Source organism: Zerene cesonia, chromosome 17 (genome assembly GCF_012273895.1).
Source record: "Zerene cesonia ecotype Mississippi chromosome 17, Zerene_cesonia_1.1, whole genome shotgun sequence".
Taxonomy (NCBI): Eukaryota; Metazoa; Arthropoda; class Insecta; order Lepidoptera; family Pieridae; genus Zerene; species Zerene cesonia.
The window spans coordinates 7,354,809-7,372,275 of record NC_052118.1 but is presented as its reverse complement, the minus strand read 5'-3'; the positions used below and the strand labels follow the sequence as shown (position 1 = coordinate 7,372,275).

Here is a 17,467-nt window from a genome sequence, read left to right as displayed (position 1 = left end):
ATACCTACCTAAGTCAGCAATCAGAAAATTTATTTATTTTTACTAATAGTAAACTATCTGTCTAATTTTATTTTCTTTAAATATTAAGATTAAAAAAGAAAAAAATAATTAATGATTACATGTACAACATTATCTACCTACCTAGCTTAGCGACGTCGCGGACGCCTTCTTAAAGTTGAAATCACGTGCTTTGAATAACAATATAACTTAAATATGCTTACCCGTGTAACATTTCAAAACCACAATTTGTGCGACATAGGTAAATGCGTAAATAGGTAATCTTCAATAACTTATAGACACATTACGTAGACACGAGTTATTAACTGACTTCTTTGATTCTAGTTGTGTTGATTAGACTCCAACCCAGTTCAAGATTTAGCAAAATGGCTTCAGTAGATTTTGAGATAAAACGTTTAATTCATTGTAATATTCGCAAGGAAAGCAGCGTCCCAATAAGCCTTATTCAAGCGCTTTCAAACGATGAAATCGATATAGTCGGTGTAATTTTGCGTTTTTGTTTTTTTTTTATATTTAGAAATCTGCTTTGCTCGCTTTTATTGTGAATCAGGAATAGATAAACAGCAGATCTGAAGGAATGGATAGGGAAAAGAGGTGAAAAAAATGATATGGGTCCCGCCTTCAGCTCGCAATCATCTCATGAAACACAATACATTCGCATGTTATTATTTTATGCCGATCTTCTGTGAGGATGTTCCACCTTCCACCTAACGAGCTGGCCTAATTATGTACTAAATGTACCTGGCTCCTGGACCATTAGTGTATAAGCGACCTACATTGAATATAAAAGCATGATTAAGAAAACACTATAAAATGGACACGAGACCTCGGCTACAAGACAGATTAATGGTTATTGGTAGTAAATAAGCAGTTATTATTACGTAGTTAGATGTCATTATTAGCATTTGATTATTTATTTGATTAAATTAATTCCGTGCTTTGTATTTACTATTAGATAAGGATATACATTTATGTGTATATAATATTTTCAAACACAAAATGACAGAATTTCAAGGCTGTATAAAAAAACCTGTACCAACGAATTTGTTTATTATTTTTAAAATTAAATTGCAATTATATTATTGTAAATTCTAACTGCTCACCAAATTGCTTTGTCATCTCATATTTGTGGAACAGTAATGTGAGGTTCCGAGGAGGATATTAATAATATCTTTATAATCCTTTGATTGAAAAATGTATGCTTTAACAAAGAAGCCATTTGAAATACTTAATTAATAGCAATAATTAGTGTGCTCAATCATTGTGTGATGATGATGAGATGATTACAGATAGTCTTTGATAATTTATATGTTTTACTCAGGTCTTACTGAGGTAATTGTAGTAATTTATTTTTAATAGCAAAGCAATTATTATTTTCAATTACAATAGGTATAAGAACTAGACTGGAATATATTTTTTTCTGATGATAAATAGTAATTTGTATAAACTGCAAAACAACAATTTACTTTTTAATTACACATACATTAGAACTAGATTAACTTCAATAAAAGGAGAAGGTTATCAATCAGACTGTATATTTATTTTATTTGTTACCTCGTAACATTACTGAGCGAACCGATTTTTTATTTATTTTTTTAATAACTGTTATTTGCATTTCGGTCCATTGAAATTGGTCTGTTTAACAATTTGAGGTGGTCTGTTTTTTGTTAAAAAAATATTTAAATAAGCCACAATCGAATAATGGTGATCACGATAGGGTAGGGTAACCTAGGAACACTAATAACTATGGGTAGTTATTAATAGATAAGATAGATATTTGACTCTTCCTTATCAAAGACTAGCTTATCGCTGTTGTCCACAACTTAAATTCGAAATGGTTGAATTGAAGTTATTCTTCTTCTTATATATATAATTCTCGTGTCTAAATGTTAGTTACCCTACTCCTCCGAAAGGCGTGGACCGATTCAAATGAAATTTTGTGTGCATATCGGGTAGGTCTGAGAGTCAGCCAAAATCTATTTTTGATAATCCTAAATGATAAGAATAAGGTAGAACATCGTTTGCTGGGTCTGCTAGTTGTAGTATATATAAACCTTTCTCTTGAAACACTCTATCTATTAAAAAAAAACCATCAATATCCCTTGTGTAGTTTTAAAGATCTAGGCATAAATACATACAGACGCGGAAAACGACTTTATACTATGTAATGATATATCTGATAATCTTTATACATATCTTAAGATAAATATTTATTTATTGTTTGGTACTGGTAATATATTAAATATATTTATGCTCTTATTCTCAACATGGAAATTTTAGTTCGAGTATTAGGTATACTCTTTAAATTTTAACTTGTTAAGTCTACACTGAGTCCACATAATTTTGGTTAACAATGGATGCCTGTATGGTTAACAATGGATTACCGTATGAGTTTTCGTCCTTTCCTAGGTGTGATAAATATTAAAATAATAATAATGCAACAATTTATATGAAAGATATACATAATTTTCATTTTCATCATCATTATCATCAGCCCTTATATTTTCCCATTGCTGGGACACAGGTCTCCTATGAGGGTTCAGGCCATAATCCACCACGCTGGCCAAGTGCGGGTTGGCAGATGTCGAACGAACTTATGATTTTCGGACATGCCGGTTTCCTCACGATGTTTTCCTTCACCGTTTTAAGCAGTGGTGATGCTATCTACATGCGCAGATAAATTGAAAAATGAATTTATTTCCTGCACACTTGCTCGGTCTCGAACCTCGACTTAACAATTTTGAAATCCGAGGCTCTCACCACAGAGCCACCACTGCTTTTTTTAACATATTCTGGTTTAGCATAATATAGACTTTTATACGGATTCCGTTCGAGTGAAGTCGTATACTCTAGTACGTAATGAACGATTTTCATGTATTCATGTAGCTTACATCCATACAAAGTAGTCTAGATTGGGTGAGTTTAATCATAGATTATACACTTATATACTGGTAAGTTTAATTGTCCGTCACAGAGTCAGAAATATATACGTGTACATTCCTGACCCAGTTTATGCTAACTAGTTCTTAATCTGTGTGTGTACAGGTAGAAACAAATCACGTGGCTATGGAAATAGAGAAAAATGTTTTAATATTAACATTATATAATTAATGTACGATTAAATCAGAATCAAATTCAACTTACTAATTGGCCAGTTGAGTTTCAAAGATCCTTAATATGCTGTTGGTACCCCATTAATTGATATTACATTTTAATTTAAAATACTATTAGGGGATATCTACTGTTTAAAAATTTAAATTTATTCAAATGATTATCAACACCTTAAAATATCTATATCACACGTGCACGCGCGCACGCTCAACGCACATTCACGCACACACGCACACTCACAGACACACACACTCAACATTCATAGGGTTGGCTTTCCCGCCTTTTTGCTTTTATATAACAATTTTTAGTTTTTGTTTTATTTTTTCTATCTTTTAACGTTTAAAATTTTTTTACCTACAAGTGTATAATGAGCAGGGAAGGGACTGGCCCTCTTAACACAGGTTATACCTAGCAAGAGGGTCAGAGCCTCTCAATCAAATTGTACAAATATCAAGTTGAAATAAAGATTTATTATTATAATTTTTTTTTATATACAAGAAATTTTACGGATATGTCGTAGGTATTATAAACTAATATATACTTAAATGCGAAACTAACTCTGCCTGTCCATCTGTCCCTTCTTGTCGCTTTAACCACAGAATCAATTTGGCACGATATTTTGTGACCCGAGAAAAGATATAAAAAAAATTTTATCCTGCAAATCCCATAGGAACAGAAATTGTCTGCGGAAAACACCAGAGCTATATTTTATCGTATACTAACTATCATATAGTATCATCTAGTACTATTTCATTCATTCATTCTTTCAATATTTATGCTTGAAATATGTTTTATACGTGATTGAACTATAGATAAATATGTTAAATTGTGGACTCGTACATCGTTCGTCAATAAATGTAAATTAACCAAATTAAATGAATGATTTTAATCAAGGTTAAATTTTATGTTATGTCAAATTAAATGAATTCAGTAATAAAATACTGAATTGTATAATGATTTACCTACACAAACGAACTTAATACCTATATTCGGACCCGTATTTATGTAATTATACCTAAGTACATACAGACACATTAATGTCTGTGTATAAATAAAATCAAAGTACAGCATTATGTTCTTTCTTTACCTCAAGAGCGTTTTATTGGCAATTATTGTAGTAGTGAAACTGTATAAATTCAAAAACAAATACGGAAGATTGGCAATTGTATTTTAAAATAATCTGTTATAACATAGACAATTGATTCTTGATGTTTTTATTTTTAACTGATATTCCCACAAAACGAAGAATTTCCTTTTCATTGTTTCGTTTTGGTTTCCGTTATGATTTTTTTATGACGCAGTTATAGCTGTGAAGAAGTTCGAAAACAGTTAAGATGTAGGAGGAGGTAGACGGTAGACCATAGATTATATATACACTTATATATAGGTAGACATAATATACTTAAACGAAAGTAAATTGACATAGACATGGGCATCACTCCAAATTCTAGTGTGACCAAAACTCAATCAATTCAAAAATTTAATTGGTTAATAACGCGCGGAGTTATCGAGTAAAAAAAAGCAAGAAAGCAGAACGACAATTCCTTTGTTTTTGGGAATTACGGTCCAAAAACATTGTTATCCCTAAGGTCATCGAATGCGAAAGTCATACTTAACAATGTGTATGTGATAACTTATTGACTCTTGGTGATAAAAACTAATATATATTTCTTTTTTAGTATTTTGAACTATATCTCAGACAGATAGGCATAAATAAGAGCTATCTTAGGCAGTTGAGAGATCTAGTAAACTCTAGAGATAAATAATCACGTGAATATAAAAAGGTTTAAAAGATTTATTTTGCCCCATTCTGTTACCAACTACTACAAACTACCTAAAGTTTTGGTCAAGAATTTCAAATTTTCTCAATTTGTAACTTTTTTTAAGAAAATTGTCTTCGAGTCTATTTTTATCACTAACATAAATATAGTAGTAGTCTTGTAGTTTATTGTTAATTTAATAGTTTAACATAAAAAGTTACAACCACAAAAATAGTTAAAAAAATCGCTTTGTGGTCGTCACTGAATATTTCACGTACAAGTGAATAATAAAATATTTTTGTTTTTCCGTTTTTGTGTTGAAGCATACCTACTCCTATATAAGTAAAAGATATTTAATTTTTAATAAGTTACTTTTTTTAGATATAAACGGCGTAATAAATAGAAAAAAAACTTTTCAATTATTATTACAAATAACTTTGCGCCGAACACAGATAACATAATACTATACTAGTACGCAGGATAAAAAAAGAAAATATCATTATCTTTCTTACTCGATAGGTAAATATGAATATTTGTAACGGTTACATAATTTTGTTTTCGTTCAGTAGTAATATCGTAAACAAACGAAAAATAAAATAGTTCCTGTATAGCTTTGATATACTATTATTTTGTTCAATTAATATAATTACACATGATTACTTACCAGTTGCTCTGGTCGCAAATAAATGTCCATTTCCAACAATTGGAAGGGGTGTGGGTCCAGGGATATTATAACATTTGCTGTCTTTCAATAAACTTATCCACGATATAAGCAGTATTAATATAAAAGCGATGAATATAAGAATCGCAATCATTGTTTAGGCACAGTATTTTTTATTGTTTATTAATCGTTATTGTTAAGTCATTCGCGCCACGACCAATACGTAACATGTATCACTACGCACTGAGTAGTATATTACTTACTCTGTGGCACTGAGTTTGAATACATTATAATTTTTTTATGAGTGCACTGTTCACTTTATCTCGTTTTGAAGTTTGCCGCATTTCAATTTTTTTATAGTTATAAATAATAAAGCTGAATTATAATTTTATGCGTGTTTATAATTGGTAAATTACATTTTATATATGAATAATTAATGTTTTGAAGGATTTTATTTTTTATGCGTTTGGTTATTGAACTCCACTCAACTTTTGTATTCAACATCCATCGAAAATTTCCGTATTTACACTGTAGAATAAAACTGGCTTGCTCCGCGTAGACAAAGGAAAAGGAAGATAGTCTCGGGGTAAATCCCGCATAGCAGATACGACTAGTATGAAGTTATCTGTGAAGTAGATACCGTTCCCGTTGTACATTATACATACACGCGCAGTAGTTATTTTATCGATATCATTTATCACAGTAAGTACATACGAACTGATTTACTGTGCCATTATTTTGCTGCGATGTTGATTCAAAATTGTGATATCGATGCTTATATATAGATATATATGTGTGTTGATAGTGATAGGAGTTGAGATTGTTTATACGAGGATTATAAGACTACTGTGTTTCGATCGCCTTGCCCTCGATCTTCCGTCGTCAATGCTTTCCTTATCCTTAACTCTTTTAATGTTTGCAACGGATTTGTAACAGCATTACTTCTGCAAATGTTCATGGCGGTGGAACGCTTACCATCAGGCGAATCACCCACTCAATTGCCCGCTGTAACATGAACACAATTTCCTTATTTACACGCGTATTGTATAAAGTATCCTTAGCGTGAGCGCAGCGAAAAGTGAAAGTACATACCATTGAATCAAATTCATGCACGTTTTTATAAATTTTTCTTTGTCATTTTCGATAAGTACACACATATATTACTTGCATTTAACAGATAATTAAGAATTCAAATGAGTAGCAAAGTATATTTATAATTTACTTATGTGTTCATTGGATTTACTTAATTATAATTTGGAATCCAAAAAACAAAAGAATTGGTATGAAGAAATGTTAACATCTGATGATATTTATAATACACGAATGACGATTTCAATACTAAAATGAGTGACCCTTAGCTGTGTGTTCTTTGAAATGTTTGAATGATTGATTAATTTCTTATTTAAATCCATATTGCATACACAGGATCTTAGATATAGAATGCATTTGAAACATACTTCTAATACCTTCATATACCTTCATATTATATAACAGTGCTATGTAATTTATTAGGTTATCGAAACGTTCACAAAAAAAAACATTAAAAAATTATGGTCCACAAAGTGATGATAATTAGTACTAGTACCTATCTGTAGTGTAAGTAATTGAGTAATAGACACGTGTAATAACATGTTTGAATATATTATATTAATAGAACAAACATTGAGTAGGTATCGATTTAATAAAATTGCTAAAAATGATAGGTCTTAAGTATTTTGTGTGGTATAAAAATCTGTTTGATTGTAAGATCTAAAGTACTCGTATAGAAAAATTATAGTTATAGTTTATTTTATATTATAATTATAGTTAAATTGAATATATATAAGTCAAATATAATAATAGTAAAATTTCGTTGTTGTAGAATGAAGGTATTTTTATTATGCTTATAAAAAGTTAAACAAAACATTTGACTGGAATTGTGGAATGTTGTCGAAGCAGCTCATTCTGTTATTTTTTGTTGCAGTCTAAATATAAAGATTAATTGTGAGATCTACCGCAGATATGGTTAAATACTAGGGCTCATCTACCAATAAAGATATGGATATTTATTTTACAGTGTAGAATGTTTTACACAGTAATAATGTAGTTTTTATGGTAAAATTGTTTACGGGTAAAGTAGAAAATTTTAAAGCTTTACGGTTGCTTCTTATATCACAGATTTCATAGCTTTCAATAATGTCTATAGATCAATAATGTATGTATACAAATGTACTTTGTTCGACGCGTGAGCTCAAAGTAAAAATATCAGGTCAGGGTTAAATTGCATTGTATTGTCTTTATTCCAGGTCACGGGTGATAACACCTTAATATTTTGAGAAATGAATTAATATTTATTTGTATTAAACGTTTACGTTTTTTTTTTTCAATAAATCTATATGAAATATTTTGTGTGCGTAAGCGATCACCACCGCCCATGAACATTCACAAAGGTAGGGCCTCTGCGAAAGCGCTGCCCGCTTTTTTGGGGTAAGGGAAAAGGAATGGATTAACGACTGGAAAGAAGGAATGGACTGGGACGGGTTAGGAAAAGGAAACGGGCCTCCAGCTCCCCCACTCACCGTGACACAGTGGCATGCCACTATTTCACTCCGATTTTCTGTGGTATATAAGTGGTAGTATAAGTATTTATCTGTATGAAATGTTAGTTGTTAAAAATTTGAACATAAATTATAGAAGCTGGCGACCGCTGTTTCGTTTGCTTTGAATTTATGGTATGGGCTGCGGCTATGGGCTATATCTGCATACAGTATTATATAATCGTATTACACTAAGTTTTGTTTTTATTTGGATATATCATAGCTAACCACTGTGTAAAATGAACTGGAATTCTACATGACGAATGACGAATTTTATCCCAAGGAAGTATTTAATCAGGATAAATATCGGGATTATCTTATGACCCAAGTCAGCCCGTACCCTGTCAATATACCAAATTTCATCAAAATCCGTTCAGTAGTTTCAGCGGGATTGACGCACAAACATCTAAACAAAGAAACTTACGCATTTATAACATTAGTGTGATTTATTTAAAAGTTAGGTTCATATAAAAATAAGCCTTCTTTATTATTAACCCAATAAATTGGCTTTACTCGTCGCAGTGTCAGGCATCACCACTCGTCCAATTATGGTATCTTGCGGTAAGTTTCATATGAATGGTGTTAATCATGAGAATGTGGAGTATATTAGGCGGATATATCAGGCGGGATACAATAATAAGAACTTAATTTGTGGACACGATCACTGGTGGGTCAGATGTTATCACTGTAGTACTAGTCACTGTAGTCCCGTCTCATGATCATTATTTTTTAATTCCTTAAAAATTTTTCACCATTACCTACTAGGTAACTGATGTTTATTTAGTAGGTAAGAAATAGAGTTTACTAAGTATTTTTAATCTGTTAGTTTTGATAGATACTAAGATGATAGTGACACTTGTCAATATCAGTTGTATGGTGTATCACTTGTCAAACCTCAATTCAAAATTCTTGTTTTGGCTTTGAGGTTAAAATTTATTATAAAACTGTGTATATATTTGAATAAGAGCGAAATAATTGTGGATGTAAAATTTATAATATGTCTTCTAATTTCCTTAACGCTCTGAAACCCGCATCTCCCATATTAGGTAACGGTCTTTAATTAATTTATATTTAGTTCTCTGAGATTCAGTTTGCCTGATTATTGTGTAATTTAAGAGTTTGGTTTTTTCTTGATCCTTTCTTTGTAAATTGTATGAATAATAATTAATCCCGTAAAACAAAAATTAAGTGAAATTAATCACCGACTTGTAACTTTCAGAATTCGTAAGACATGCTAGTAAGAAAACAGGAGGTAGTACAAAGAACGTAAGTTGTAAAGTACGACCAAAACACAGAGGTTGGAAGGTGCAAGATGGACATTCAGTTCAAGCTGGGCATATTCTAGCAACCCAAAGATTCGCTAGATTTCATCCAGGGCTTAATGTAAGTAACACCCATGGCCTCTAAGGAACAAAGTGGGCTTTTAGTTTGTAAGAATCCGATATAACTCAAGACTACTTCTGTGGGGGCCATGGTAATAATGCAAGATATCCCCACAAGAAAGAACTTTATGCAAGTAACTATTATAAAGATTTACTCGATTTTATGAGGCACACACATTTACAACCTTCAATGTACTGTAGATTTTTGTAAGATTATTATGTTTATACAATGGGCTATTAGACAAACATTAAGCCAATATAAATTAATATTGATATTACCATTATATTTTACAGTAAGTAAGTAATTCTTCATATTTGTAAGTAATTCCATCAAGTACTACTATTAAACATTAAATACAACACAAATATGTATCATAGACTATACTCACATTATAAGAAACTAGCTGCGCTAGAGTAACACATAAATTATTGTATTAAACAATTTAAATATGTTGATCATATCAATAATATTTGATATAAATTAGTATTAAGGTGATACAAATTCTATGATTCCAGGTTGGTATGGGACGTAATGGTACCCTTTTTGCGATGGAAGCAGGCAAGGTTGTTGTAACTTGTGAGAAATTTGATCCTAACTGGGACCACACTTGGGTACAGAGAATTTATGGAGGACGAGCCGATCAGACAATCTTCAAGAAGTATTTTAATGTAATACCAGAACCACAGCACAACAGATTCAAGTTAATAGATGAAGTCTAGATGTGTAAATTGATAATTGTAATTCATAGGAAATATAGGAAATATTCTATTAGGTAAATTTTATGGTTGTTTCATTAATGTAATGGTCATTATCTATCCCTTAAATTTTAATTAATAAATGAGTTCAGGCACTGTTTTAGTAATGAAGTACTAATCAATCTGTTTAATATTTTTTATTTGTGATTTGAGAATAATGCATTTTATTATAGTCATAAATTAACTAAGATTATTCTATATTGAATATAGTAAATATCCATGACAACATGGTAGTTTTTACTAAATAGTATTATGTTATCTATGGTATATATACTAGTATAGTGTTACCTTTGCTCATAAGTAAATTTGATACCGTATTTTGAAATCAGCGCCATCTTTCTATTTAAAGCAAAGGTAATTTTCTTCCGTCCAAATGGCTGCAGGGAATAATGTTGAGACCAGCTTGGAGAGGGGTCTGATATTTAATAAACTTGTTATTTAACTGCCGCGATTTATGGTCAGAGGAAGAAGTTTGGGAGGTTAAAGCTCCCCTGATAAGTGATGAAAAAAACATATTTTAATATTTATTCTTCAATATGTTATACCATGAGTGAGTTATAATAGGCAATATATTTTTAGTCGTATTACTTTCATGAACCACTCTTAAATTATAATCATACTGCGCTTGTGCCGCGTTCAATTTTATAAAGAGTTGTCATTTTGCAAATTGCAATATTATATTGGATTGAATATATCACTAAACATATGAAAATGAATTGAAATGAAATGAAATTCTTTATTGCTTATAAAAAAGAAAGAAAAACTGAACAACATCAAATAAGCAAAAGGCGGCCTTATCGCTGGGTAGCGATCTCTACCAGGCAACCCTTAAAGTAAAAGGAAAAAAAAAGAATATATAAAGTAGAAGGTGAGAAAAAGTAAAGCAATTTAGAAAAATTTGATGATGGTATTTAAATACATACTGTATATTATATACATACAGACATACACACATACGTACATAATTTACATGTAAGTATATATAAACAGATTTATAATAAGTTTAAATACATGAACAAAATATATGTGATGAGAGATAAGATTCACAATTTGATATGACAATATTCATATTGTGGCCACATTTCATTGCTCATTCAGTACCTTATGGCGCATTGCAATGTTTATATAATATTAGCTATGTAATAATGTAATTAATAGTATTATGCGCAGAGTATTTATGTAGCTAGTTTATATTTGGGTGAACCGCGGGTATCACGTATAATGCGCGATTTAAGTTAATTCAAAAACCTATGAAAGGATGGTAAACGCTTGTTTGAATAGAGTTTAACATTATGTACAAAATATTTTACTGACTCGGAAATGAGCGCATGCTGTATGAACTGCAATTAGAACAGATGGCAGGTGCATACTGCATATGTCATAAAAAACATAGAGGCCGTCGAGATTGGCGATTTTCCGGTTTTAAATAACTTCCGGCGACTATGGACACGGCTGTGCTGAGCTGGTAACACAGAACTCATTTTTTACTACTAAGTAGGTAAAGGATATATTTGTGTTATTTTGTGTTATCGTACCTTAAAGAGTTTGTAATGTTAATGTCATTTTATGTACCTGAAAGTTGTGATTCGGATTTTTTAAATTATGAAATTGTAATTTTGGGTTTCCGTGTCTATTAGGATGTCCAATATATTTTATTAGAATGATGTTGGAATAAGAACACTTGTAACTTCTTGTAATTTTATAGTTAAACTTTAACAATTCCGTTTAAAAATGGGGGTCTGGTTTTTGTATTATATTACAGAATACAAAATCTGATAAGAAGACGCATTTCTTATGCGTTAGACGGTTTTTCCCTAAGGGTGTAGAGAAAATAACGGGGACCACATATTTACCGCATGTAATTTTTCTTCTGTCATAATATTGTATCTGTGGCAATGCCCTTTGGTCCCGCATTCAAACTTAGCTTGTTTTATTTTGGGAAAGAATTGCAGACGGATTTTTAATATGATTTCTTTTAATTGTGCACTATGTCACTAGGTTATATTAAAGCATTAATGTCGAACTTTAGCACTTTTAATTTCAGTACTTTACTAGAGTTTTATTACCTACTCTAAATCTGGTGACCTTGCCATCGTTTCTTATTTTGTTATTTAATGTGCTTACTGCTATATAAATTCTTTATTTTTTATTAGCTCATATTATAATTACTATATTACTTTGTACGCTAATTACCAGCCAAATACCGACAAGAATTTTAAATAATCTAAATTAAAGTAAGTTTAGTTTGTAGTAACAATAATGTTAGTTGTTGGTAAAGAGAGCGTCGAAAATAAAAACGGAATTCTTCCGCGAAAGATCCATAAAACCGTAATAATCATTATTCCAACTATAAGATAAACATACATACAGCGTTTCCTTTTACAGTCATTGCTGAGTACTTTCCCTCCCTACTATTTCAGTGCTAGATGAAAATCAACATACTTAGTACTCCGTGCGTTTTGCGGAAATGACTCTTACACGGCGGTATGTGAGTTCAATATTGGTTGATATTCATCCGGGATGTTTTAAGTAACATTTTGTTCCCGTAATGAATGTCTCAGCCGTCATTGTTATGTCTGAGTGACGTTACATTGCTGTGTTGGGCTTTTGTCTTGCACGACCTATAAATCCGGCAAACTGGAAAATGCACAGACCCAGTTATTCATTGCGATTTATATTATGGAAGAATCGCGCATGTCTATGAGGTCTGTTTTGCTACGATATGTTGGTTAATTTCTTCTTTTTTGTTTTTAAATTTTATTTTATTTTGTTTTAATATTCTATAAACAAAAATACTCTTCTTCATAATTATACACACTTAGGCAAAGTAGGTGTAAGACCTAAGGTAATGTGTGTGTGTATGTAGGGAAAATAGTTTTCGATAAGGGCAAGCTAACAGCTAACATTATATCTTTCTGAGCTATATTGTGCTGTTTATAAAATAAATAATAGAAACTTTGTAGGAGAAGTGTTAAAATTTTTTGACAATTTTATTTAAAGTACCGTAATAAACAACACGTAAACGCGTACGGGGACAAATAATGCGTCTCGCTTAGCTTTACCCCGCTCGTAAGCTTGAAATGTCGGCCCTTTTTAATCCACCCGAACGTGTTTTACGATCAACTTTACCTATAAAAAGTTTTGACACTCAACCTGCGACGCAATAAACATCATCCCAGTAACGATAGGCTTGTTTCTTTTTGTTTTTACGGTGGAGCTTATTGTTTTAATCTTAAAGCCTCTAAATTTCGAGGATGTTGTGCCTAAACCTAGCAAGAAAAAAAAAGTTGTTAAAATGAAAAATACTTCTATTTTTTCAGTAACACATAGCTTTTCAATACTTTCACATTCTATACTTCTTTTTTCAAAATATGCGCTGTGTTCGTAAAATGCCATAAATGTAAATATTAAAGCGAGTAAAGCAAGGAGAAAATAAATATGTAATTAAATATTTCTTAATGAATTTACGTACTGATCGTTTGTTTTAAGGTCAAAAAACCAAGCATCATTTATACTTAATCTTTAAAAACCTCGTCGAGAAAGTAATTTTTATTGAAAACCTATTAGGGCGGTATTGATTCAGCACCGACGGCAGGTGATTTACATGGCTGCCTTCGTAATTCGTTGCCTGACGGACATCCAGTATAAATCAATGTTGGACCCCCGCTAACCGGACATTTATCTCGGCTCAGCGATAAAAAACCTCGCCATCAAGGGGTTGAAATGTTGCAACTCAGTCCGAATGTGTCACCGATTTCAATGTTTTTTTTTGTAACACCTGAAATGTGTTTGTGTCGTGCTGCACTATTCCAGTAGGACCAATTGGCAATGACGTCATAAAGTAGTACTAATTCCAGCCTGGGACAACTTATTTAGCTCTGTTTTTTTCCCACACTTCAATGAGTGCTACGTAAGACGTAGTACATGGTATCCCCATTTGCGTATGTGCAGGACGTTACGAAAAGATGTTGAATTCATGTGCCTCATTTTATTTTTCAGTAAATTATAACTAAATTTCGCATGCGGTTCTGCTCTTGAAACTCCTAAATTCTTCTGTCACCCATTTCACGTGCACAGACAGACAGGCAAACAGAAGTAGCTGACTTGGTATAAGTAGAGATTTTATTATAAAATACAGCTGACCCGGCATACGCTGTTCTGCCTTACACTTATCATTTAGGGATATGAAAAATGGCCGATTCTCAGACCTACCCTATATTCACACGAAATTTCCGAAGAATCGGTTCAGCTGTTTTGGAGGTTTATGGGAACGAACATTGTGACACGAGAATTTTGTATATTAGATATACTTTGTCAGTATTATTATATATTTAATATCGATAGTTTATTTCAACTCTAACTAGCTTCCCATCCGTAGCTTCTACCGTGTCTACATTAATGTTTAAATTAATAAGCGGGCCATATCATTCTAGTATAAGAATAGTTATACAAAACTCTAAGTTTAATACGGTAGGTAAATAATTATATACACTAAAATATAGAAAATGAACATTACATACCTATTACCTACCAAAATATATAAATCAGCTGTTGATATATTAAAGCATTCTCAAAGGGAAGGTTGAGTAACACAAAAAGATTGCAATCTCGAATATAATATTCATAGAAACTCATAATTTAATTCCAAAAGACGGCCTGGGCGGACTGAGCTCGGAAGAGATTAGGCTCTTGTCTCGAAAAATGTGTAATGAAGGAAAACGCGCTCAAAATGTGAAATTATGGACTTTACATGAGATATTCCTCCGTTTATTACGCCAAGATTAAAATAATGTTTTATTTTTATGTTGCTTGCGGGACATTATGATGTTTTCTTTATTACAAACGTTCATTCGTTTGAGTTGGTTCAGCTGGCAGAGGTTTTCTTCTGTTTTTATCGGATGAACAGAATTTTATTTTGTAAGCTCTTTTATATGTTTTTGTTTATTGCAACCACAGATAATATAATACTAGTAGAGCTACAATACATTCCAGCAGGAGCCGGTAGGTACTCACAAAAACATTGAATACCACTCACCAACTGTACGAAAAACGTCATTAATAATGATGGTATTGTAAACATACCAAATGTTGATATTTGGGAGGTTCTGAGGCGAAATACGAGGAACAAACGTGCAATTGTTGCGTCAAAGGGTTGACGGTGACGTGACGTTAACTGGCTAACTCAATTAACTTGTTTGTCGGACTTGCCCGGTTAATTTCTTTAGCCATTGTTTTATTGACTTGTCAAATTGCCCTGACATTCACCAACTCGTTAAATGACTTGCTCAAGTTCATCAACAAAATAACAAAATGTAAACGGCTCTTCATGAGAATTTTATATTTTAATTGATTCAATTAATACATTGATTATTGTTCTTAATAAAAAAAGATATATCGTTTTAAGAATAATAAAATTACGACCCGAAAATTGTTATTGTTTAAGGTTGTGTTTTTGTGAAACACATAAAACGCGTCGTGCGGAACATTGCCGAGTGTAAGTTCAATATTCTTAGCACGTTAAAATTAATTATCTCTAGCCAAGCCAGGTGTTTTCAATAGTAGCCATTTAGTTTTTATGTAAAGTATCGTATCGTTATCTCTTATGCTCATTTCTTCCTACTTTTATTTTTTTAAGAATGCTTTTCTGCAAATAATATACTTGATTATATTGCGAGCCCGTTTTATGATCAATCCTTAAATAACATAATAAAGATGAGGTTTTCTGATATTCATGAATAGAATTTGATTTAAGTTTCATTTAAAAGCTATATTAATTACATTTTTTTTAAATAGAACAAAATTCTCACTTATAAGTATTCATAAGTATATTTATTATACGTTATATTATATGTGTAAAATTTTCTAAGAAAATAATAAATATGATTTAATTGTTGCTTTAAGTAGGTACTTTCTTTTGTTGTTGTAGGTATGTGTTGTATAGTAAAATAGTAATATATATCAACCAGTTCTCATATACTTATAGACTCTTATTTATAATTTGTGCCTGCCACTAATGACATTCGATCGGTAATTTCATATCCAGATTTCCAGACATCCACGCGTCTATTTACTACTACAAGCCGCAGCAGTATAGCAGCAAATATATAATTCAATAGGTGTCAGAGATCCTTTTATTGGCTGATGTCAGTCATTATTAGCTCGTAGATGGTTTTATTAAATTTGTAGACACTTGGAAATTCAATTTCTTTGTTCCATTGACTTTATTAGATCCTGAACTGTCTGTTATGCAACAATTTGGTTGTATTATATGAATGTAATAAATAATTAAATAAAAAAAAGCGTGGTTACGTTCACTGAAACAGTTCTACAACTGACTGAATATAATTGTACCTAGACAATTGAAGTTACGTGTATGTAAGTGCAATTCAAATTATACATTGATTTTTGAGCGTAGATTTGAAATTTATTAATTGCTTTGGCGGGATATACTTTTGTTCAGCAGTAACCAAATTAGGAGTCATGTAAAGTTATGAATATTACGAATTTTTAGCTTGTGGGTTCGATTAGATATAGGTAAATATGTCGTTAAAATTACTAACACATAACATTAAATCACCACAACATAAATTCTGTGAAAAAAAATCCAATAATTATATGATTTTTGAGTATGTTCTCCGCTTAATGTGGAAAAGGAAACCAATGAAAATGAAAATAATTTAAAAATCATATATTCGAGCTGTAACAGAAACCGCATATAAATTGACATGGAAAAACAGCTGTACCTTTAGCGTACGTGATAGCGATAAACTGTCCAATATTCATCCCAAACACATAAAATCTGTAACCAAAAGTCTCTAAAGTCCACTCAATGTTATCCGGATGTTACCGCTGATAACGTACACCGTATATTCATATGATTGCGCGGGAGAATAAATATTTTTAAATTTGGAACAATATGGCGGACAGCGGGTTACCATAAATCTAAAGATGCTCGTAATGCGTGAATACACGGGAGGAATTTTTTATGAAGGAGCCAATGTTTATGGGACATCGCAATATTTTTATTCAAAGATGGTACGGTACTTGGAATAATTTAAGATTTATAGTAGGTATATAATATTGGTACATAAAAGTAGATTTTAGTTCGTATTTTTATGATTTTAGTACATTTTCTTATAGTAATCTACTAATAACAAATATTAATGTTAAGCAATGGGCTATTTGAAAGGACTCCTAGCGGAT

At 31.5% G+C, this 17,467-nt stretch overlaps 2 protein-coding genes across 2 annotated transcripts in view; one reads left to right on the top strand and one right to left on the bottom strand.

Annotated features, from left to right (window-relative positions):
- The window catches only part of LOC119833550 (cytochrome P450 4d2-like), a 13,287-nt gene extending 7,433 nt beyond the window's left edge, over positions 1–5,854 (bottom strand). Inside the window, exon 1 of the mRNA XM_038357607.1 lies at positions 5,554–5,854. Within this exon, the coding sequence (XP_038213535.1) occupies positions 5,554–5,704 (151 nt within the window). The 5' untranslated portion in view covers positions 5,705–5,854. The remainder of the gene's footprint in view (positions 1–5,553) is intronic.
- Positions 5,855–8,990: 3,136 nt separating this feature from the next.
- LOC119833319 (39S ribosomal protein L27, mitochondrial) lies at positions 8,991–10,289 on the top strand. Its single transcript, XM_038357305.1, has 3 exons — positions 8,991–9,172; positions 9,346–9,509; positions 10,025–10,289. Exons 1-3 carry the CDS (start codon positions 9,124–9,126, stop codon positions 10,226–10,228), a joined length of 417 nt encoding a protein of 138 aa, XP_038213233.1. The 5' UTR covers positions 8,991–9,123; the 3' UTR covers positions 10,229–10,289.
- The last annotated feature ends 7,178 nt before the right edge of the window (positions 10,290–17,467 follow it).